The 23,258-nt window shown below is 37.4% G+C and overlaps 1 protein-coding gene across 4 annotated transcripts in view; it reads right to left on the bottom strand.

Annotated features, from left to right (window-relative positions):
* Positions 1-2,202: 2,202 nt before the first annotated feature.
* LOC108599620 (ecdysone-induced protein 75B, isoforms C/D) overlaps positions 2,203-23,258 on the bottom strand; it is a 74,334-nt gene continuing 53,278 nt past the window's right edge. For 2 of the 4 annotated variants that reach the window (XM_033293623.1, XM_017986576.2), the window contains exons 3-5: positions 18,413-18,557; positions 8,683-8,921; positions 2,203-4,622 (exon numbers count right to left, since the gene is read on the bottom strand). In XM_033293623.1, coding sequence (XP_033149514.1) covers positions 2,265-4,622; positions 8,683-8,921; positions 18,413-18,557 — 2,742 coding nt within the window. In that variant the 3' untranslated portion in view covers positions 2,203-2,264. Of the gene's footprint in view, positions 4,623-8,682; positions 8,922-10,667; positions 10,899-18,412; positions 18,558-18,827; positions 20,070-23,258 lie in introns of those variants that run through there. The other 2 variants (XM_017986579.2, XM_017986578.2) reach the window with 2 other exon arrangements.

Raw genomic sequence — 23,258 nt, 5'->3', positions numbered from 1 at the left:
TTAATGTTTTGCTAAGTCAACTGCTTGTTGCTTAGTGCGTATTTACAAAATAATAGAATTTTTAAATGTTAATATTTATATTAATTATAAGTTTTGTTACTTAATTAACTGTTAGTAGCGTTATATATACAAATTAGCTAGCGGCTGCTTGCTTAATTTAATAATTTTTTCTTTGTCTGTGGTATGCAACTGTAGGCAACGTAATGTTGCTAAGTTTAACAAATTTACAACTTTAACAAGCGTTAGCTTGCTAAAAAAAATTAAATAAAATTTTTAAATAATACTTACGTATTTTTATTAATTTTTTAGATTTTTACTTAATTATTTTAAGGGCTTTTTTGTGCATCATAGTTAAAATATGTACAGTTAACAAGCGTTAGCCTGCTAAAAAAAATATATATATTAAAATAATATATTTTATAATATTAATGTATTATTTTGCTTAATTATACTGTTCAATTGTTTGTCAACTTAATGTTGCTTTTTAATTTAGTTTTTGACTTAATTAATTAATTCTTTGCCTTCTGTTGTTGCTTGCCAAGTCAACTTATTGTTGACTAGTGCGCAAAATGTACAAAAAATAATTTTTATATTAATTATTTAAAGTTGTTTTTATTTAATTCCCTTGCCTAACACAAATGCATGCTAAGTCAACTGCTTGTTGCTTAGTTCATATTTACAGTTTATGCAAGCGCTAGACAGGCAAAAAATAATTTAAATTTACTGCTAATTTAAATTTAAGTTTTTTTCTTAACTAATTAATGCTTTACTCTTTATGTTTGCTGGCCAAGTCAACTGCTTGTTGCCTAGGCAAAAAATTTAGCGTTTGCCTGCTAAAAAAAAATAAATTTTAAAATATAAATATTTATATATATTTTTAATTATTTCGGCATTTCTTTGTATGTGTGCTAAATTTAATATTTTTTATTATTTACAATTATTTGCAGTAGCCTGCTAAAGAAAAATAAAAGAAAATCTTACCACTGTGCAACCAAAAATCTAAAAAGTTTTTATTAGGTAAATAATTTGTGAAAGTAAAAATTTCTTTATAAAATAAATAACTCAAAAGTATTAAATATTTTTTTTAAAACATTTTTCTTTTATTGTTTTTTTGACATACAAATTTCTGCGCCAGTTTGTTTTTTTTTGTGGATTTTTTCATTCTTTTTGTTGTTGTTGTTGTTTTGCTTAATTTAATCATAATTAATAATTATAATAATCATAATAGTACTGCGTAATTATAATATAATTAATGTAATAGTTTTTTGCTACCGCAAGTGTTTTATAATAATTTTAAATAATATTTATATCAGTAGAATTAATATTATAATAAATTGTTTGTTGTTGTTGTTGTTGTTGTATTTGCTGCTTGTTTCGTTTTCATTATTCATGCGCCAATTGAATTGAGAAAATCATTCAAGCATATTTTAGATTTAAATTTAACATTTAACTATTTACACAACAGATATAATTTTTAACGTTGGGTTTTTGCAATAATTTTTGATTTTGTATATATATTTTTTTGTTGTTTTTAAGTTTTAGTTTTTTGTTTAAAATTAGAAAACAATAATATTAAATTTATACTTGCTGTAATTCATAAAAAATGAATCGCGTACACTTAATGTTAAGTTTGAATTTTCAAATAATTTTCACTTAATGGAGATCGCACAAAAAAAAAATTGACAAAAAATTTTTCATCTGGGGAGTTTTTAAAACAAAAGTTGAAGTTTTTTCAAAAAACATTTCAAAAAGCAAAAGTAGTTTGCTTACAAATAAAAACTTAACTTAAATTATATAAAAAAATTTAAAATTAAAAATATTTTGTAGACTATTTACAACAATTGCTTAAAACTTAAAAAACAATCAGTAGAAGAAGAAGCAAACAGATATAGATTATATAGAAAAAACGTGTGACAGCAACTTGATCAAAGCAAAGACAAATTTTTTAAGTCTTTGCTAATTAATTAATTAATACCTTGATGGCGACGCAGCTGCATCTAATTTAGTTTAGTAATTATTTGTTTTTTAACTTGAAATATTTTAAACTTTGTACACTTTGCTTACTTTTTCTTGTGATTTATGCTTTAAATTTAAAATAATTTAATTTATAGTAATTTTTTTTTTTGAATTTTTTGCTGGCTTAAGCTTACGCGCTGCATCAATAAACATTAATTAATAATAAAGTGGGCGTGGCGTGTTGTGTTGCAATTAAGGAAAGTAGTGCCACGCCCACAATTATGCACGCCTCATACCTTTCAGTCTGTCTACGCCTCCAGCATAACTTTGTGTACAGCGGGCAAAGCAGTTGAGCTGCTGCCGCTGCTGCTGGTGGGCGGCGTGGGCGTGGGCGTGGCTGTTGACACTGCTGGGCTGCTGGCTGGGGTAACGGTAACATCAGCGCTGAGCGTGGGATAACGTTGCACCGCATTGGCGGCAGCAACAAGCGCATGCAACTTGCTGGGCGGCGGTGTGGGCGATTTCTTGGACAGATTCAGCGGCTGGCCGGGATCAGCAATGTCCACTTGCAGTTCCAGCAGCGGTGAAGGACGCGGCGGCGGCGTTACAATGCAGCTGCTGCCGTTTGTGGTGGAGCTGGCGGAGTTGCTGCTGTTGCTGTTGCTGTTGCTGGTGGAGTGCGGCGATTGGAAATAGGGACAGCTGCTGCCATTGGAGCTGCTGCTGCTGCTGGTGCTGGAGCTGCTGCTGCTGCTGCTGCCGTTGCTATGCGGTGAGACCGATTGCTGCCGTTGCTGGCAGCTGTTGTTGGCCCAGCGTAGCTGCTGCTGCTGCTGCTGTGCTGGCGGCGGCGGCGGCGAACTGGTGGAGGGTGAGGGGCAATGGCTGCTCGGACTGCGTGCGCCGGTGGTGCTGCTGGCAGCGCTGCCTGCGGCAGGTTCGCGCATTAAATAATTTTGTATAATGTCCGAGCGTTTGATTTGCTCCGGCGTCATGCGCGGCTCAGCCATCAAGGATTTGGCCAGCACCGAGTGCGTGCTGGCCATGGAGCTCAGCTGCGACTGCTGCTGCTGCTGCTGCTGCTGACTGGGACTTTGACGCGTTAGATGCATGTGCAGTTGACTGCTGGGGGCAGCAACTGTTGCTGTTGTTGTTGCCGCCGCTGCTGCTGCTGCTGGTGGCGGCGTTTGCACTACGCTTATGTGCGCATGTCCATTGTGCGTGGGCGTTGGGGACTGACGCGGACTATGCGCTGGCATGCTGGTGGAACTGCTGGCATCCGCTTCAGCGGATTCAAATTCACGATGACGCAGCGCGCGGAATTTCTTGTGCGGCTTGTAGGCTTCGTCCATTAGGCTGTTGGTATCGTACAGCGGTGGCGCCTGCAGCACGCGCTTGAGCACGGGCATGTCCTCAACAATTTGACGCTTGAGATTGGCGCTCGACGAGGGCTGCGGCGAACGCACAGGGCTAACGCCGGCGGCGGCTGCCGACTGCGCAGCAGCAACTGTTGCTGCATCGCTGCAGTCGAGCGCATCATCGACGCTGGAGCGCGGACTGCTGCAGCTGCTGCTGCCACCTGAGCTTACCGCTTTGCATTCATTTTTCTCATTGCCCGATTCAATGCCCGAATCTGTGGGCGAGTCCAGCTTGCGATAGCGCGTGGAGCCGGCGGTCAAATGATGATGCAGTTGCGGATGTTGCTGCTGTGCATGTTGCTGCTGTTGCTGCTGCTGCTGCTGCTGCTGCTGACGCACAATGGGGGTTATAGTAAGTCCATTTTGTGTAAGATGCGCATGTGAGCCCACAATGTCCATGTCAGCAGCTCCAGAGTCGCCACTGGAACCGGAATTCACACGATTGCGCAGCGGGCAGCCGCCGGAGAGCGTTGCCGCCAGCAGCGGCGCAGAGCTGGCCAAAGCTGAGGGCGCCACATGTTGCTGCTGCTGCTGCGGCTGCTGCAGCTGCGTGCTGCTGGGCGCGCCATAATCCAAATCCGCTGACTCCGAACTGGACACCGAGCCGAGCGGACTTTTCGCTTCAACATCCATGGCATCCCAGCTGCCGGCGGGACTCTTGGACTCCGCCTCCTCCATGCTCCACATTTGCTGACGCAGCAGCTCTTTGTGCTCTGTGCGAAACACCACCAACTTTTCCGTATGCAGCGTGCTCAACGTACGCAGATCCGGCATCGTGTCCAGCAGCTTGGCCAGAAAATCTGGCTGATCTGGACGATTCTGGGACACAATGCACTGCAGACAGCCCTTGAGGCGACTGTACATTTTCTCTATCAACTCCAAATTGCGCAGCCCTGGTCTGTCCGGCGTGATTAGCACAATGGCGCAGAAGTTCATGCGCTCGGCAAAGTTAAAGGTCGAGTCCACCAGGAAACGCGCATTGGCGCCATTTTGAATCGCATCGCGTCGCATGACTTGACCATTCAGGCAAATAATCGAATTGATCGATGAATCAAACATGCAGATCAGACGCACGAACAGCGCATCGAACAGTCCCGCCTTGAGCAGCGTGAACTTGTCGTCCTGGGTGAGCAACTGGAAGCCCGGCAACATGCCGGCGAAATCGATGACGCCGCGTATGACGTGCGCAAAGCGCTGCGAGAATTCCTGCTCCGATTGCAGCTCAGGCGCGGGATTCAAGGGACAGGCCTGCAATTGAAAGAAAACAAAATATTGATTAGTCAACTGTTGCTTGTACTTTGATTTGCTGCTGCAACACGCGAGGGGCAGCGCACCACCCACTCGCTTTCTCTTTTACGCGCTAAACTGCAATCAATAGTTAGCTTAGCTTTTTTCAAGCTAAATCTAGTGCTTATAAAATAGCTAATAGTTTATTTTACAAGCTTTAATTATTTAAAATATTTATTTATTGCTCGCACAAATTATTTAGCAATTATATGAACTTGAAGCATTTAAGAAATGCTTGACACTTTAGCTTATTTAATTTAAAAAACATCAATTTATGTATTAAATGATTTTGCATAGCGCAATTTTTCTATTTCATTTTAGCTTTTTTAATTTTTTATTTTATTATTATAGCAATAATTGCATTTGTAAATTTAAGCAAAATATTATGCAAGCCTTTAAATATTTAAAATACTTTTTTATTGCTTGTTAAGTAAAATTTTGGTGCAAATATTTTAATAATTTATTCTAGCAACTATTTTTGGACAGTGTTGAAGAACGAATTTGAAAAACTTGCATGACACTTTAAAAAGCTTATTTAATTTTAAAAAACAGCAATTTTATGTATTAAATAATTTCGCATGCAGCAATTTAAGCAATTTTTCTGTTTCAATTTTTATTATTTAGCAATAATTGCATTTGCAACTTAAGCAAAATAATTATGCAAGCCTTTAAATATTTAAAATAATTTTTTTATTGCTTAATTTATTTAATTTAATTAATTATTTAATTTATTTAGCAACTATTTTTGGGACAAGTGCTGAAGGACGCATGAACTTGAAGAATTTAAGAAATGCTACACATTTTAATTTAAAAAACATTAATTTATGCATTAAATAATTTATAAGCATAAACAATTTGCTTCTTTATAAATTGCATACAGCTTAAGCAATTTTTTTAATTTAATTTTAGCTTTTTAGATTTTTTATATATAATTTAATTGCATTTTAGTTATTTATTTACGCCGTATCTAGCTTACGATCAATAACTAAGTATTGTTAGTTTCAGAACTATTACTAAACTACTTCCGCACACAAAGCGTGCGCTCTCTCTACCTCTCTCTTTCTCGCTCGCACTCGCTGCAAGCTTTTGCCTTACATGAAAGCTTCGACGTCAGCAGCAGCAGCAGCAGCAACTGTCGCTGTATTTGTTCTTTAGTTTGTTAGTTTTTTAGTTTCTAGGGGCGGTTTTTTCCACTCTCTCGCACACATACATACAATGACACTTTCGTGTGTGTGTGTGTGTGTTGCCTGCCAAGGTCGACGAACCAGAGTTCAAGGTTCTCCGCCTTTGTTGTTGTTGCTGCCGCGCGTGTTACGTTACGTTTTGTATTTGTTCTGAGTTCTGAGTTCTGATTTGTTTTGAGTTAATGTTGTATTTTGCATTTGCCTTTGTCTGCTATTAAGTTCATGTTGTTTTGCCATTTGGCTTTCCGGGTTAGCTACTCAGTTACAAACTGCACGCGCGCCAGACAGCGAACGTGCCACACACACACACACAGACCAACCACCCAAACCCCCCACATAAGCTTAATAGTTCCGCCTTTGGCTCAATTAAATATAAAATTTATGTTTGCAGCACATTGAAAATCTTTTAGTTTTCACCTTGAACATTTCTAGCTGCTGCTGCTTTGGCCTTCAAGCAAGTGCAAGAACAACAGCAATCATTGCTGTTGTTGTTGCTGTTGCTGTTGCTGCTTGCCGGCAACACAAACCGGCATAACAACAAAAAGTTTTTCTCTTCTTGCGTTAATCGCCGGCGCTTTGACGTCGTTCGTAGGATTCGTTTGCGAATTTCGTATAAAATTTATAAATATATATACATATATATGATTTACAGTTGTGTGCGTGTTTGAATTGTGCGCAAAAGCGGAAATAGTTGCGCTCTAGCATATATAGCCATTGATGTCTATGACTGCACTATGGGCAAAATGTCATTTATATTGCTCATAATGTAATTTTGTATTTTATTGAATATTTGAAATTTATTTAAGAGTGAAATTTAAAATACAAAAATAGTCTAAACAATTTTGAGATGCAAAAATAGTCGCTTAATTTATAAAAATATTTAAATTTTTAAAAAACATTTAATTTCATAAAATATATTAAATTATAAAAAAAAAATTTAAATATTTGCATAAATTAATTGTTATGGTATATAAGATTTATTTTATTTTAAATAAATTGACATATATTTAAAAAACATCATAATATTAAATTTATAAAAAAATCAATATTTAAATATTTGTATAAAGACAAGTGCTTTAAATAAACAAACAAATTACAATTTATTTATTACTATTTGTGTTATTTTAAAATATTATAACAATTGTTTTTTTTTTTTTTTAATATTATTAAATGATACCAAAATATGTTTTTAAATATTTTATAATTACAGTAGATTTTTAAAAAATCGTCTTTTCTTAATATTCTTAGATAACAAAAATGTATTAAATATTTTTATAAATTAATTGACTATTTTTGTGTTTTAAAATATTAAGCAACTGTTTTGAATATTTTTGTAGTTTTAGTACATAGAATTTTTGCTATTTTAAATAGTCTAGTCTCATTTTAAAAAACATTTAGCGCGTTTTGTTAGCTATAAAGCTGCTAAAGTGACAGCATTGTTTGCTTAGTTAGCTTTAGCTACTATTTTTAGCTATTGCCATGCGTAGCGCCAAGAGAGACCTTCAGATTTAATACAAAAAATTGTTTTAGTTTTTGCACTTGGATGTGCATATGATTTACACGTTATTGACTAAACAAATTTGATTGTCAACTCAAGGAATGAGCAGCGAGCGCTTCCTCATTGCGTACAGATCAGAGCGCTAGCCCCTTAGAACCTTGAGCCCAATGCTTCCAGCACAGACAGAAATGCATAACGACATAAATTTAATAGAAAATAGAAATATTTGTTGTTATTTCCTTATAACCAAGCACCTGACATATAAACTAATTGCGTTGCAGCCTCCCTTTCCTTATTGCTATCTCGCTCGCACAAATTACAACTGATAATAATATTTTGTAATCGCACTCGCTCTCTCGCTTCCTCATGACATTTACATTGACGAGTGGGCGTCGTTTTGTTACGCCCAAATCACACACTCATGCATATTTTGCAATATACGTACGTACTATATATTGTTATTATTATTACTCAGACTGCGAACACACACACACATAGAAATAATCAGCATATGATACTCATATCAGCAGCGGCACATGCGCTAAAAGCTACAAATACAAACACAAATACGTTGAAACAGTCAGAACCATTTCATTCATTCCAAGGTTAAAAAATAACTCGCTACAAGGTCGTCTCGACGACGAGACTGCGCGCGTGTGTGTGTGTGCAAAAAAATACAAAAAGTGAACGTGATGCTTTTTGTTTGCTAGCCGGGCCACTGATCCCTGATAAGTCAGCAGCCGCTGTTAGTGTTAACAGCAGCTTGAACTTAACATTAAGCTTACATTGCTGTTAGCTCGAGGCCTTGCACTTGACTTTGACAACGCTTATCGCTTTGATAATTTTAGTTGCTGCTTTTCCTTACTCACAAATTTTTATTTTAATTTATTTACGCGCACATGTGCGCGTCTGCTTATAAAATTTGAAGCGTTTTATTTTTAATGACGCTACGCTTGACCTTGAAAGCTTTAGAACTTAAAATCAAGCAGCCAAGTCTATTTGATTTTTTAGCAAGCGATCTCTTTGGCTGCCCTTGCCCTTGTGACGTCAGCGTGTTTGTAATATTTAGAGCAAATTCATTTATCATTAACTTGAATGCCCAAGAACTTGACCCCAAACTATAATGTGGTAGGTTGTAGTCAAAGAATTGAAGCAATTTCCTGCTTTAGAATCCAAAAACGCGCAAGCAACATGTTCACCTTGGCGTATGCGTAATGCTCAGTAACTTGTTTTATGCTTTGTTATAAACTCTGCTGCTGAGCTATGCTTATGGCGGAAATGTGCGCCTACGCTTAACATTTAGCTAATCAATAGTTTAGTGGGTGTGTGTTAGACTTACCAGCAATGTGGGCATGGAGTACGATGGACACTCGCGCGCGCGTTGTCGCATAGCCGAGACCTTCTCCTTGGTGAACTCGCATGTCTCCAAATGGGCGCGCAGCACTGCCGCAAGTAGGCGTGGCTGATCATCCAGCTCGGTGGCCAGCGCGCGTTGCTGTCCGCGATTCTGTGTGCTCTGCTGCATGGCAGCCAAAATACGCGCCTTTTCACGCTTGGGCACGCGACCAAAGCGCACAGCTGCAAAGAGAGAAAAAAAAAACAATGGATTAGACCTTGGCTCATAAGCAAAATTAACAGCAGCAGCAGGTGCAGCCAGCTGTTGTCTCAATTGTCACGCAGGAAGTTGTGATCGTCCGACCCCCCCCTTTAAACGCCGTCACTGTCTACACAGTCCTGCAACTTGAACTGGGTCATTGCCTGACGCTCAATTCAGCTGTCGTTCAACTCTTTTGTTGAACTCGTTCGTCTGCTTTACTTTCTCTTTTATATGCTTTGGGCTTTGCTTTTTTAGATTTTAATTTGCACCCAAAGCCGCAGCCAAAGCAAACGAATTTGCTGTATGTGGGTGAACTTTCACATTTTGGGGCACACGTTTCTAGTCACGTTTTGGCAATAGATTAGCAGCTGCTAATTGCACTCAAGAGCAGTTAAAATATCAAAAAACTTAAACAAATTAAAATGAAAAGCAAATGATAGCGCAATTGAAATATAATGAATTTTATGCAAATATCCATTTTTAATGCTCTATATATTTTTTATATATTTATTTTTAAATGATTTTATTTTTTAATTAAATATTTTGCTGCTATTTATGCATTATTTGAACGTCTATACAATTCCATGCTATAGTCTTTGCTTATATAACTGCATTCAACTGACTTATCTAGCAAAATATGCTGTGGTCAACATCTTTTATTTTTTCTTGCTGCAGCATAAATTTGTAATCAAATAAGAGAGACTGTCTAGACTTAATAAAAATATATCTATGTATATGTTTGCTAAAATGCACAATAGAAAACATTTTTTAAAAGAACTATTAATGCTCTTCGATTGCCATTTGCTGCTGTATTTATAGTAATTGCTTAAAATGAAACGATAATTTTTATTAAATTATATGATAGCCAATGCAAACGCTAAGTTTAAAATATTGAATATAATGAAATTCATTTCTTAATTAAAAATATATATATTTTTAATCTGATTTTATTTTTTAATTAAATTATATATATTTAGGTCAAAGCTAGTTTAAAATATATTGAGTAATATGCAAAACTTATTTAATGCGCTATATCTTTTATATATATTATTTATATGTATAAAGCTTTAAATATTCGTGCCTTTTTTACTTTTTATATTTATTTTTAATTGACTTAATTTATTTTGAATAATTTGTGATCTACTGTATTTTATTTATAATTTATTAAATTTATTTTTATACATTTCTGCAGCTTGACCAACTTTTCAATGTCAAAAAAAGTTTCTACAATTTCACTCACTCACTAAACTAGCGCAACTTCAAACTAAAGTTAGTAACAAAAGTGAAACAAGCCAACAATTGAGGCAGCAGATTTTTCACTACTTTTTCCACAGCCGCTGCTGCTGCTGCTGCCGCTTGAGAAATTGACCCACTTGCTGAGCGAGCGAAATTCAGGTCAAACGAAATGGAAAACGCAGCTGCGGCGGCGACTGCGCGTAGAAATTAGAGCGAGCGAGCAGCGTCTGCGCATTAACTGACAAAACTTTCGACGGCTTACAAAGTTGGTCAAATATGAAGAGAGCGTCAAGCTCAAGCTCAAACTCAAACTCAGAGTCTCAGTATCAGTTGTTGTTATTTTTTAGAAAATAGCAAAAGCTGTAAAAGTAGCCAAAGCCAACTCGAGAGATTTCATTTCAAGTTTAAGCTGCGTCTTTTAAACGAGGTCAATAGCGTTTGTAAACAAAAATCAAAGTCTTTGAATTTTACTTTTCATAATTAAAACTTACGCGCATTGTGATAATTCACATTGCCTTTGAGTATGCTCTTCAATATGGGTAATTCCTCGCCCATTGTTGTGTTTTTTATTTTTTATATATATTTAATTAATAAGTTAGACCACACACTTTAGTTAGCAATTAATGCTGCTGCACTGCATTGGGCGCAATTTATTGCAGAATTTTGCATTTGTTTTGCTTTTGGCACACGCACAATTTTCTTAGCTTTGGTTAGCAGCTTTAAATTTATTAAATAACGCAGTTAACTTCACAGCAATTTTAAATAATTTAATAAAATTTGCACTTAATTGTAAAAATTTGTTGTTGTTGTTATCAATGCAGGAACTTTGTTTGCTTATTTGTTGTGTTTAAATTTTTGGGGCTTTGCTGCACTTTATATATGAAATTTGCGCGTAATCCAACAAACGAGTGTAGGCGGGGCTGGAACTTTCTTTTTTATAATAAACGGACCGTTGCGACTTTTCTTCACATTAGTTTATTGTTAGTTAAAGTTTAAGAACTTTAGCTTGTGTTTAAGTTTGATGTTTGGTTTGTCAAGAAATTTTTATTAATTCGCTAACATGACAAAACTCGACAAGGTCTCGAACGCGACTAACTGTAAAAAGCAAAAGCACGTTACGAATATAGCAGACAAAACGGTGAGACTGAGACCGAAACCGAAACTGAGACTAAAGCGGCGGCCTGGCACATGAAAAAGCCGCCACCAAAACAAATGCGGCAAAACGAGCTTTTGCTCTCTCGCTCGCTCTCAGTGACGCGCGCTCTCTTTGTACGCGCTCTTTGCTTTGTGATAAGAACTTGTTAGCGCTCTTTATATTTATTTAATATATTCTTATATTTTATATATATCTTGACTATCATTTTAAATGACAAACAAAGTAAGTTCAATCACTGATTAGCTGCGCTCTCTCTTCGCTTTCTCTTTAGTCATTTAAGCTGTGAGTGTCGCTCTTAATTTTTTCATGACTTGCGCTCTTTGCTTTAAAAGCTTTTCAACACACTTAAGAGCGTCGTGCGTGTTGAATTTCATTTGGCAAAAGCTTGCAAAAGCTTTTTGTACTCAAACAACACTTGTAGCATTTGCTATTGAGGCAAGCAGATCACGCATACGCCCTGACGACTGACAAAGCAAATCAAATTGCTGACGCTGGGGAGGCGCCACATGTTTAATGAGTTTTGTTTGCTACACTCGTTAAACTTACAATACTCATTGTTGTTGTTTTTATGACTTTACGCTTGTTTTAATTTATGACAGCGCTTGGCCCCGTCTCTGTCGCAGCTGAATCACGTAGGCATATAGCCTATTGCAGTATGTCAATGTTACATACATATATATGCATATATAACTAATCAGTCTAGAAACGAGTTTTGAGGTCAGTTCGCTTTAACTGCAAACTGAGTCAGCTCTTGTCATTATATGTTTATTCAAATTGTATGCAAACTAATGCTGCGGAAGGAACCAACAGCAGCAGCAGCAACCAACTTGGTCATTGAACTCAGCCACACGAAATGAGGCCAAAACAACAAGCAGACAAGCCATTAAAATAACAACAAAACAGACAGACCAAAATTAATAATATGTGTGAGTGTATCGAAGCGACGTCGTCGTCGTCGTCATTGCCTCACATTTGCACGCATGCGAGTTTTACTTGCTACGAAAGTAAAAGTGAAAGTTAACTGCGCACAATATTTTGGGTAGAAAATTCGTTGAGAGAGCGACCAACAGCAAGTTGCAGAGGCCTATAAATTTATTTTAGTTATATAAGATGCGCAGGGCTACGCAAAGTGGGTCAAAGATTTATGTTCAAAGCTAAGAAGTTGCATAGAAAATTTTGAGCTACATAATTTTGTATTATTATCAATATTTTCACACACTTTTATTTACAAACTATAAGTAAATATTGTAATAAGTATTTAAATATTATTTAAATATTATTTAAATATTTTAAATATTTTTTTTAACAAGAAGATCGAGGTATTGAGTCTTTTTATTCAGTCTAAATTATATTCGATGTTATGTCAATATAATTTTTATTACATTTCTTTTATGCTTTGACATAATAATAAACATTTTTATAAATATTTTGAGACATAGAAAGCAACATTGACAAATTGGCGCAATATTTTGTATTGAAGCAACTCAATATTAGAGCTGCTAACAATTCATAATAATTGTTAATAATATTTTGAACAATTAAAAGCCAATTAGCAAGTCTTCGACAAACAAACATTTCACTTTCACTGCCCAATTCCAATTCGTCGCTATGCGTCTAAGCTCTCAGTTTGTCTGCTTTCTCCAAATGAACATTGAATGCCAATTGTGTGGTTGTCTTTGTAATAATTGTTATTATTATTATGTTGTTATTGCCTAAATGTGGCCACAAAAAGTTCAATGCACTGCTGGAATTGAGTAAATGAGGAAATGCTAAAGAGTTAGGCCCACTTTCCGCTGAACTGTTGTTCACGATGATGATTCACATTGTTGTTTTGCTTTACGTAAAAGCGACACAATTGTTGTTGTTGTTGTTGTTGTTGTTGTTGTTGCTTGCGTAAGTTGTTTACAATATGATCGAAAAATGTGGAAAGACTCCCCGAAACCGCGATGGCAATAAAATCATGAGTTTTGTTTTTGAAGTTTCTTGAAAATTCGTGGAATTCACGCGTGACAAAAAGAAAGCTAAAGATCGGCTGCTGTCTCTATATAGTTAAACGCTCGATTGTATTTCTGATTTTTTGTGGGTCATGAAAATGCCCAATGAAACAGCATGAGGAGGTCAGACAGCGAACAAGGCGAACAAGCGACGAGGGCGAGGGCACAACATTGTGTGTGTGTGTGTGTGTGTGTGTGCCATATTACAAATATGTATTAATTTCACATCGAAACGCAAAAGGTCGCGCTCGTTTTATTTTCATCAATATAAAGGCGAGAAACAAAAGAAACGCAAGTTGATTTTTGTATCAAGGGAATGTCAGTATTATTTTTATATATTTTTTGTGCAATGCGTCGGCTACGTAATTTGTACGAAATGGGAGCGCATAGCCCAAGGCCAGCTAAAATACACTGCTACAAAAATATTGATCGATTGTGCGCGATCGGTTACAAGGGAATGCCAAGCAAACAGTTTGCTGCTGCTCATAATTATTTTTTCAAATACAAATTGCGCGCCAAGGCAAAATTGCAATGCTCGCGACGCTTGCAGCGCTGCAACTGAGGCGAATGACCGTGCCTGACCCAAATAAATGTCGCTGCACTCCGCGCCAAACAAAGGCGACAAATGCGCGCGCTCTCTCGCTCTTGGCAAAAAAAAAAAAATAAATAAAATGAAAAATTGCAGCAACAAAAAGCGCAGCGAGCAACGAGCAACGAGCAGCGACGCTAAATGAGGCCGAGTGCAATGAACAGTCGCTGGCCGCTCTCTGAGAGCGCCAAAACGAACGGCGCTCTCTTGCTCGCTATGCAAATGCAGCGCGTCGAGAGCTGCAGTCGAACAAGTTGGCTGGCCCGACTCGACGCGATGTTGCAATGCGAAACCTTCGAGAAATTTAATGCAAGTCGTTGAACTCCACGTCTGTCGCTCAGTCGTTCGTTTAACTGTGTGTGCCCCAAAACGAGCGACTAATGCTGCTGCTGTTGCAGCAATGAATGTTGGCTGCTGCTGCTGCTGCTGCTCGTAGCTTCGAAACTAGTTTGGTTGCCGAGGCATTGAAAAAAGCGAAAGTACATACAACAAATTTTTTTTTTTATAGTTTAGTTCGTTTGTCGCTCGTGCAGCTTCGGCTTTTGGCGCTCGGCGAGGTAAATGAACCTTTTGAAGGTTCAACTTGCGTAAAATGCACATGTGTGTGTGTGTGTGTGTGTGTGTGTGCGCAAATATTTACTACAAATTGCAGCAACAATATGCAGCACATATAAATAAAATTGCTGCTGCTCAGTAATAATAAAATTACAAATTTTTAAATTGAATTAACTTTTTTAATAGACAAATCATAGACTCGGGCGCTCAGTCGCTCAGCTCCGAGTTGATTGAACCTTTTGAAGGTTCAACTTGCGTAGTATGCAACGTCGACTGCGACGTCGACTGCGCTGCTGTAAAACAAGTTTGTTACGTTTTGGTTGCTTCTCATGCGCTCTTTGCAATTTCACCGTTAACACTTGTAAGCCTGGCCAACGCGAATTTTATGTAACCAACAAAAAAAAACAAAAAAAATTGTTGCTGTTGCTTTAGTTTGTTGATGCGTATCACGCGTGAAATAATTTCACTTGCGCTGCGTGTAAGTAAACAAGTTAATTGTATAACAAGTGCGCTGATGTTAACAATTTATAATAAATAAAAAAGGGCAGCGAAAAGGAGCTAAAAAGAAGAAGATAGAAAGCAGCAGAGCAGTCAAGAAGTTGGCAATAGCTTTAGCTTTAGCATAAATTGAGAAGTTATAATTTTGTTAAATTTTTTGCAATTTTTTTACATTTATTTATATTATAAAATATGCATTAATTATAAGCGCATAGTATATACTAAAAAATTTAAGTTAATTGGCTATTTCTACAATTATTTTCAGTGTGCATTTTTTTAGTTTAATTTTGTTACATTTTTTTGCAATTTTTAACACATATTTATATTATAAAATATGCGTTAATTATAAGCGCATAGTATATACTAAAAAATAATAATTTTTTGGCTATTTGTACATTTTTTTTAATTATTCATATGCTTTGCTTGTATAAACAATAGCTAGGGAATATCCAAATTTGCTTGCGGCTGCAACAATTTGAAACATTACAAATCTGAAACACCAACACTATAGTTTAAACTATTATAAGCTATAACAAGTGCAACAATTTATGCGCAGAGTACTTCAAGCCAAGCCCGTATTAGCTTAATTTGTACTTGACGCCCACAGCGCTCCTTGAGCTGCTTGCAACAAAAGCAATAACACAAAAAAATAAAAATCCAATACAATACTTAAATCTAATGTCGACCCCAGGCCAAGTGTTTGCACTCGTATTTGTTGTTGCTGTTGCTATTGTGTAGTAGCCTCCAATATTATTTTAGTCAACAGCTTGCTCGCTGGCATTTTAATGTATTTGTAATTGACCTGAATAAAGTTCAGCGACAACAGCAAGGCGAAATCTACATGCAAGTTGTTTGCATGTGTGTGTGTGTGTGTGTGTAGCCTCAAAAAAATAATAATGATTGCGACAACAACAACAACCATATGCAGCAATATAAAATAAATATTTTGTCTGCGCTAATAATTGACAATAGTTTTTAATTGCATTTCAAATATTAAAATGCACTTGCAATTTGTTTAGCCTTGCGCTTGTTTAAGTTCAGCGAAATGAATAAATAAATAAATGTTGTGACTGCGACAACTAAAAAAGATTTAAACAAATGCAAAAAAGCGTTGATCGAGCAATGAAATGAAATGAAATGAAATGAGTAAATAAGCGATTTACTATCACACACACACACACATACGCAGGCACCTTCACTGCGCTGCGCTGCGCTGCTAGCGTCGCTGCTTGTGTTGACCCAATTTCGTCGGTCAATGAACTGAGCGCACTGCTGTCGAGGCTAACTTAGCTTTGTATTTATTTTATTATTTTGCTAGAGAGAGCGAGAGAGCGCTTTTTATTTTTTGTGTTTTTGGGGGGGTTTGTGTGTGTGTGTGCGCTAAATTTCAGTTTCGTTTTCATTTGTACAGCGCGCTGCGCGTCTTGCGTTTATTTTCGTGTGTGTCTATTGCAATAGACAAAAAAAAAAAACGAATAAAAAATGGCGCCTATTACTACACAGCGCCAAAAGAAATTATGAAAGCCACACAACACACAAAAAAGAAAGTGTTTCGAAATGCTCAAAAAAACTGCAGAGAAAAAAGTGAAAGCAATAATTATGCTATAACCAAAGCATATGCGAGACTTTAGTCTCTTTTTTTTTTATAAACATTTAACAATTTCTAGGTCAGCGCGCTTTGCTTTTGTACGTAAATATGTAACTGTAAATATTTCGACAACAGTCAGGCCTTCGCTATATGCGAACAAACATAAATACATTTAATTTTCCTTGAAAGATAAGGCAAGGCAAAAATGCCGCAGCGTCGACTGCCCAGCGACAGCGTAAAAAAAACTTTGCTTAAATAGCACACGGTCATTTTTATTATAAACAATTCGAATGTATTTGCTGCTTGCTTTTTGTTTTTTTGTAGCGTTAAACTTTGTCTGTTGTTCTTTTTTTGTTTAAATTTTTAGTTTAGTAATTATTGTGATTTTTATGTGTGGGCATCGAGAACTAGTTCAAGGATGCGCTAATTTTTTTAGCTATGAATTTTATCAAGATTTATGCGCTTTATTAATTATAGAGATTTTAGAATTGGTTCAAGGATTGCGCTAAATGTTTTAATAACGAACTAAAATAATTATGCAGAATTTATTTGTAGCTTAGTTTGTCAAATTAATTTTTTAGCATTGAATGAAGCTTTGGAAATTCAATTTTCATACAAAAATAATTGTGTAGATTTTATTATTTATTTTTTAGCATTGATATTTAGCTTTGGGAATTTAATTTTCATACTAAAATAATTGTGGAGATTTTATTATTTATTTTTGAATTTTTTTGTCATTGAATTTTAGCTGCAGAAATTTAATTTTTATACTAAAATAATTATAGAGATTTTGTGGTTTTATCTTTGAATTTTTTATCAAATTTTTATACTAAAATATTTATACTGATTTTATTATTTATTTTTGATTTTTTTATCTTTGAATTTTATCTTTAGCTACATATAAATTTCAAAGCAATTGCCACACACATGACCCACAAAAACAAAAAAATATGTGTATATGTATAAAATCTAATCCATCAATTACAAAACAAACACATGTGAAAGCAACAACAACAAACAGCAGCAGCTACTACTACTACTACAACAAATTACACACACACAGTCGAGTCGAGTCTACAAAACAAAAACTCACACTCGAACTCTCTCGCGCGCGCTCGCTCTAACCTAGGCTGCTCTCTCTCCCTCTCTCTCTTCTTAGCTTGAACCACTTTCGTTTTCGTCAGCCATACATCGAAACATGGCTGCCATGAAAAGTCAATGGCCGCTGTCGCGCTCTCTCTGGCGCTCTCTCTCTCGCTGTTTCGTTTGCTGCGCTCTCTTGCATTTCTCTATTGCGCGCTTTCATAATCAAACATAAAACATTGCGCGTCATTTCCTGTAGCAATATTTAACGTTAAATTTAAACAAATTATGACAACGTAAATTTTTATTTAAAAAATGCACTCAGCGTGACTGTGAAGAGTGGGCGCCTGTTTGGCTTGGCCTCGTCTATTTGGGTTAAGTGCGTTCATTCAACTTTTAACACAATTTCGAAATGGCGCAATTGTTGTTGTTCTTTGTATGCCTGCTCTCAATTTTATATGCGGGTGTTGGAAATTTGTTTAAACTAAAGCTACAACTTTTACTTTGCCGTGAAATCTCTATACAAATGTTGCAATCACATACACGCACACACACGCATGCAAACTAAAAATTTCGTTCATGGCTGGTCAATGAACTCAGCACAACGTTCGGCTCGTTCAGCATTCGCTTCGTTTCGTTTCGGTTTTTGCTTTGTTCGTGTTACGTTTTGTCATTCGCTTTGTTAGTTTTATAATTATAATTTGCTTGTGCTTGAAACTCGTTCGTACGTTCGTTTATTAAAAATTATGAAAGATGACAAATGTTTCACTCACCATCACGGCTCATGCCAACGGCAATGCATTTCTTCAAGCGACAATATTGACAGCGATTGCGATTGATTCTCAAAATGCTGCACTGTTGATTTTTGGTGCAAGGTCTATATTGTATCTTCTGCTGTATAGAGCGACGAAAGAAGCCCTGCAAATTTCATAAAAAAATATATAAAAATTAATAAGTTTATTAGCTAAAAGTCAAAATATGCAAAAATATTACTAAAAAATATTTTAACTGCATTTGATACTTTTTAAAATATATAAATATATATATGCTTATAATAAAAATTATTTTTTAATGCTATAAATATAGTTTAGCTATAGATATGTGTAATAATTTATATTTGAATGATAATTATTTATTTTTTATATTTTTTTTTATTAATTTAATGCCTTGCTAATGCCCCAAACCTACATCAGTGCTAGCTTCCTCAATTGCTGCTGCTGTTGTTGCTTTGGTTGCTGCCGTGTTGTTGTTGCTGCTGTTGCTTAGCGCCGTGTCCAATTTCTCATCAAACTTTTGACACAAATAGTTGAGCTGCGATGCCTCCAGGCGCTGATGATGCTGCTCACACAATTCATCATCGCAGCCCGAATCCTGCGCCTCCTCCATATCCTGCAGCTGTTGCTGCTCATCGCCGCCGCAAGTGCAATAATTGCTGCTGCTGCCGCTGCTGCTGCTGTTGCCATTTGTTAGCGATTGTGTGCTGGAGTTGCTCAGCAGCGAGCAATTGCTATCAGAGCTGTCGCGTCGCTGCTGCTGTTGCTGCTGCAGCTGCTGCTGCTGTTGTTGCTGCTGCTGCTGTTGCTCTGTTTGTTGCAGCAACAAATTGGCAATTTCTTTGTGTGTTTGCGCGGAGAAGGGAGAATCACAATGCAGCTGACTGAGTTTGCTGGTGGGTGTTGCTGTTGCTGCGGCGGCGGCGGCGGCAATTGTGTTGCTGCTTTGCTCTGTATGTTGCTGGCGTTGCTCACGCTGCTTTAGCTCACGTGCATAGCGTATTTTTTTCCATGGGCATTGATATTGCTCGTAGCCATCTTCAGCAGCAGCAGCTGTTGCTGTTGTGTTGCTGCTACTGCTGCTGTTGCTGTTGTGCGACATATCGTCATCGCTATTGGGACAGTCTTCATCAATGCCCGATTCGCTATCATTTTTTACACTGAAATCGGCAAATGGCTTTGGCTTTGATGTTGCTACTGCTGCTGCTGCTGCTGGCTGTTGCAGCAGCAATACAATCTGTTGCTGCTGCTGACTAATACTATTTGTTGTCTGATTATTGGTGGTTGTTGTCTTTACTAATGTTGCTTCGTTTTTCAGTCTTTTGCGTTGCTGTTGTTGCTGTTGTTGTAGCTCTGGCTGTTGTTGCAGATAAACAATTTGTGTCGATTGCTGCTGCTGTTGCTTGTTAACTGGCGCAGACTCTAGCAGCTTGACCAAGGCCGAATGTTGCTGCTTTAGCTTGTCGCTTTTGAGTTGCTGCTGCTGTTGTTGCTGTGCAGCAACAATCGCCTGCATATTAGCAGCACCGCCGGCTGTTAGCAGCACAATTGTAGTGCCATGTTGCTGCTGCTGCTGCTGTGCTGGCTGCTGCTGTTGTTGTTGTGGCTGCTGTTGCTGCTGCTGTTGTTGTTGTTGCTGTTGCATTGCACAAACCATTTTAGCTTTTTATATATATCTTGCTTTTTTATATAATTTTTTTTGGTACCAAAATGACACTTGAACTTTTTTAGGTTTCGCTGTTGATCAATTTGCTCTACAATTTGCTAATAAGGAACATCGCGTTTTGCTTTTGTAATTTGCATTGCATTTGATTTTGAATATTTCGTTCGCACTTTACACAATTTAAGCGCCAAAAAGTCTTTTGCTCTCTCTCGCTTGCTCTTTTATATAAATATATTGCACTTTGCACTGGCACCAAAATAAAAATATTTATTTATTCATATAGTAGCTTAGATTTTGTTTTGATTTATTTAGCGTTGTTTGCTCTCTCTCTCTCTTGTTTTATTTTTTATATTTGAGTTGCGCGCGCTTTTTACTTTTTTTTCTCTGCTCTCTATGCACAACCGTTGCCGTTGACGAGCAATTTGCGAATGAAAGCAGCGCCAACAAACGTTTCAAGCTTCAAGCCAAAGCGCGTTCGACTTCGGCTGCACTTCGTGTGCGCTTCGGCTCTCTCTCGCTCGCTCGCTCGTTCGTTGGGGTCGCTCTCAACCTCGCGCCACATTTTGTTTTTGTTTTTCTGTGCCAACTGAGGACATTCACTCCAAAGACGTTGACGTCGACGTCGACGTTGGCAGCGCTAACAATAGTTGCTGCTGGCGCTGCTGCTGTTGCTGCTGCTGCTGCTGCTGCTGCTGCTGCTGCTGCTGCATTTGTTGGGGGCGCCTCTTGTTGTAGTAAACAATTCTTGGAACACCTACGCGACGCAGATTTTTCAGGTAGCTTCAGGTCTGACACCTGACTGATCAGCTTTGTTTGATAACAGCGGCAGCAACAACAACAACAATTTCTAATGTTGCTGGCGCATATTGTTTGTAACAAATGAGTGACAAATAAGATTAATTGATATTGCGTGTGGGTGGATGTTGAGTTTGAGTTTGGGGCACTATCAATAAGTATGACAGGCATAAGAGCAGCCTCAAATGCTTAGAAAGATTAGAAAATTGGGATTATGTTTACCTCTTCACCCATTTTAAATAGTAAAAAAGCAAATCTTTTAATCGCTGCACTTGAGCTGCTGTCGAAATCAAAAATGCTTGCCCCATTTAGCAGCAAGTAGCTAACAAAAAAAATTAAAAGCGACCCAATTGTGTTTACTAACAATACGCGCTTTATATAAATAAAAGTAAAATAATTTTAATTAGCTTAGTTCACTTAAAATAAATATTTTTTATAATTTTAGAATTTTGTTTTATTTAAAATAACTTAAAATATATTTTGCTGCACTTTTTCTATTTAATTATTTTTTTTTTCATAATTAATTTTGAGTTTAAATTTTTTTTTATATAGCGCAGTAATTTTTATTATTTTATTACTTTACACAATGCACTTTGCTGCCTTTGCTTTTGTTATTGTGCACTATAAAATTGAACGCCTCGTTATTATTAATAATATTAAATAATAATAATACGCTTGCTGCTTGTGCCGTCTGCTCATTTAGTTTTCATTTTGAGGCCAAGCTATGCGCCCCCTCTCGCTCGCACGCGCGCAACAGCAGCAGCGACACATGCTACGTAACAAAAAATCCCCAAACACACAGCAACAGCAGCAGCAGCAGCACCAACAACAACAGCGACGTCAACATAATACGACGACGTCAGCAGAGGTTGCTTGGCTGGCTGGCAGTTCAGTTCAACGAACCCCGACGGTTGTCGTGACCCACATTTCGGTCAAATACCTTCAAATGTGGAGCTGCTGCGAGCGTAGCGTACGTACGTACGTGTGTGTGTGTGTGTGTGTGTGCCCACTCTCAATTGCTTAGCGCGCTGCGCTCTCTCGCTCAGACGCGCGCTCTCTACGCTGACTGCGCTCATTGCAATTTGCATGCGTTTTTTTTTTTTCTTTCTGTTGTTTCGACTGCAGTTTGCAAGCCACTGGCTTTTGGTTTGGAGTTCATTTGAGCTGGCGGTCGGTCAACGACACAGAAACCTCCAGCGTATAACAACAACAATAACGGTCGCTAGTGGGCTTGGCCTGGGGGCGGGCGCAAATTGCTGCCTGCATAACTAAAATGCGTTCAAGGAAATCTAAGCTAAGTCTTTGGGGCTAGGCTTTATCTATTAAGCTGCGCTTATTATATAAAATGCAAGCAATTGAGCTGCGAGCGAGTTCAATGCACTCGAGACTACATCAATTTGCACTCTTTTCAATAGCTTTGGTCAATTTCGTTTGAGCTTCGCGCTTTTATTTTTGCAATCAACGGCGTGTAGAACTTTCGGGAACAGCTGGCCACAGCTGCTCTCCCACTCAGTTCTATCACCTGCAATGGGGCGCGCTCTCTCTCTCTCTCGCGCTCTCTTGTGCTCGCTCTCTGCGTTTAGCCAAATGTGAATGAACTCTGCTGCTTTGGACTGGCTGCAATGCGAATAACAAGTTTGAAAGGAAAGTGAGAGCATTTCACACACGTACATAGACGCTGTGTGTGTTTTGTATGTGTGTGTGTGTGCATTGGGCAATAAACCAACGAAGCGTTTCCCCCCTTTTTTTATTTGATCTGATCCGGCAACGTCATGCAATAGCCATTACCATTATAATTCATTGTTTGTTTGTTTTGTTTTTTATTTTGTATTTTTTTTTGGGGCATGTTGTGGATCACTTGGCTATCATGAATGAAAAGCTTGCGTTTAGTTCTTCGCCCCCAAGGAATGTTTTGCTGCTTGGCCTACCTGTTGTTGCGATCGAATCGATTCGATTGCTTCAAAAACAAAATGAGCACTTGACCCAAATTCTGCACAATTTGATTTTTCGGTGGCTACTGCTGCTCCCAGCAACTTGACATCAATTGCAGCGGGTTGAGAGTGAAGAGCTATCGATAGTTGAAATTGCTGAGCTGATGGTTAAGCAGATCATAATATATAAAGAACTGTGAGCTTAAATTATGCACAAGTTGAGAGGCGCTAAAATCTAGAGAAATGTGCAAAAGTCTCGAATCAGCAAAAAAATCTAAAGCTGTTAGATAAATATTTTTATTTAACGAATTTAAATATTTAATGCAATTTTATTAACACGATCTAAAGTAAGTTTGATTGTGTTTGATTTTGTTTTAAATTAAGCTTGATCTGCACTTCTTAATATTACGTATACGTTTAGTTTATCTAACTTTGCCAACTTTCAACTCTTTTTTGC

This window comes from Drosophila busckii, chromosome 3L, assembly GCF_011750605.1.
Source record: "Drosophila busckii strain San Diego stock center, stock number 13000-0081.31 chromosome 3L, ASM1175060v1, whole genome shotgun sequence".
Taxonomy (NCBI): Eukaryota; Metazoa; Arthropoda; class Insecta; order Diptera; family Drosophilidae; genus Drosophila; species Drosophila busckii.
Note: the sequence above shows the minus strand (reverse complement) of the source record. Positions and strands in the feature narration are given on the sequence as shown.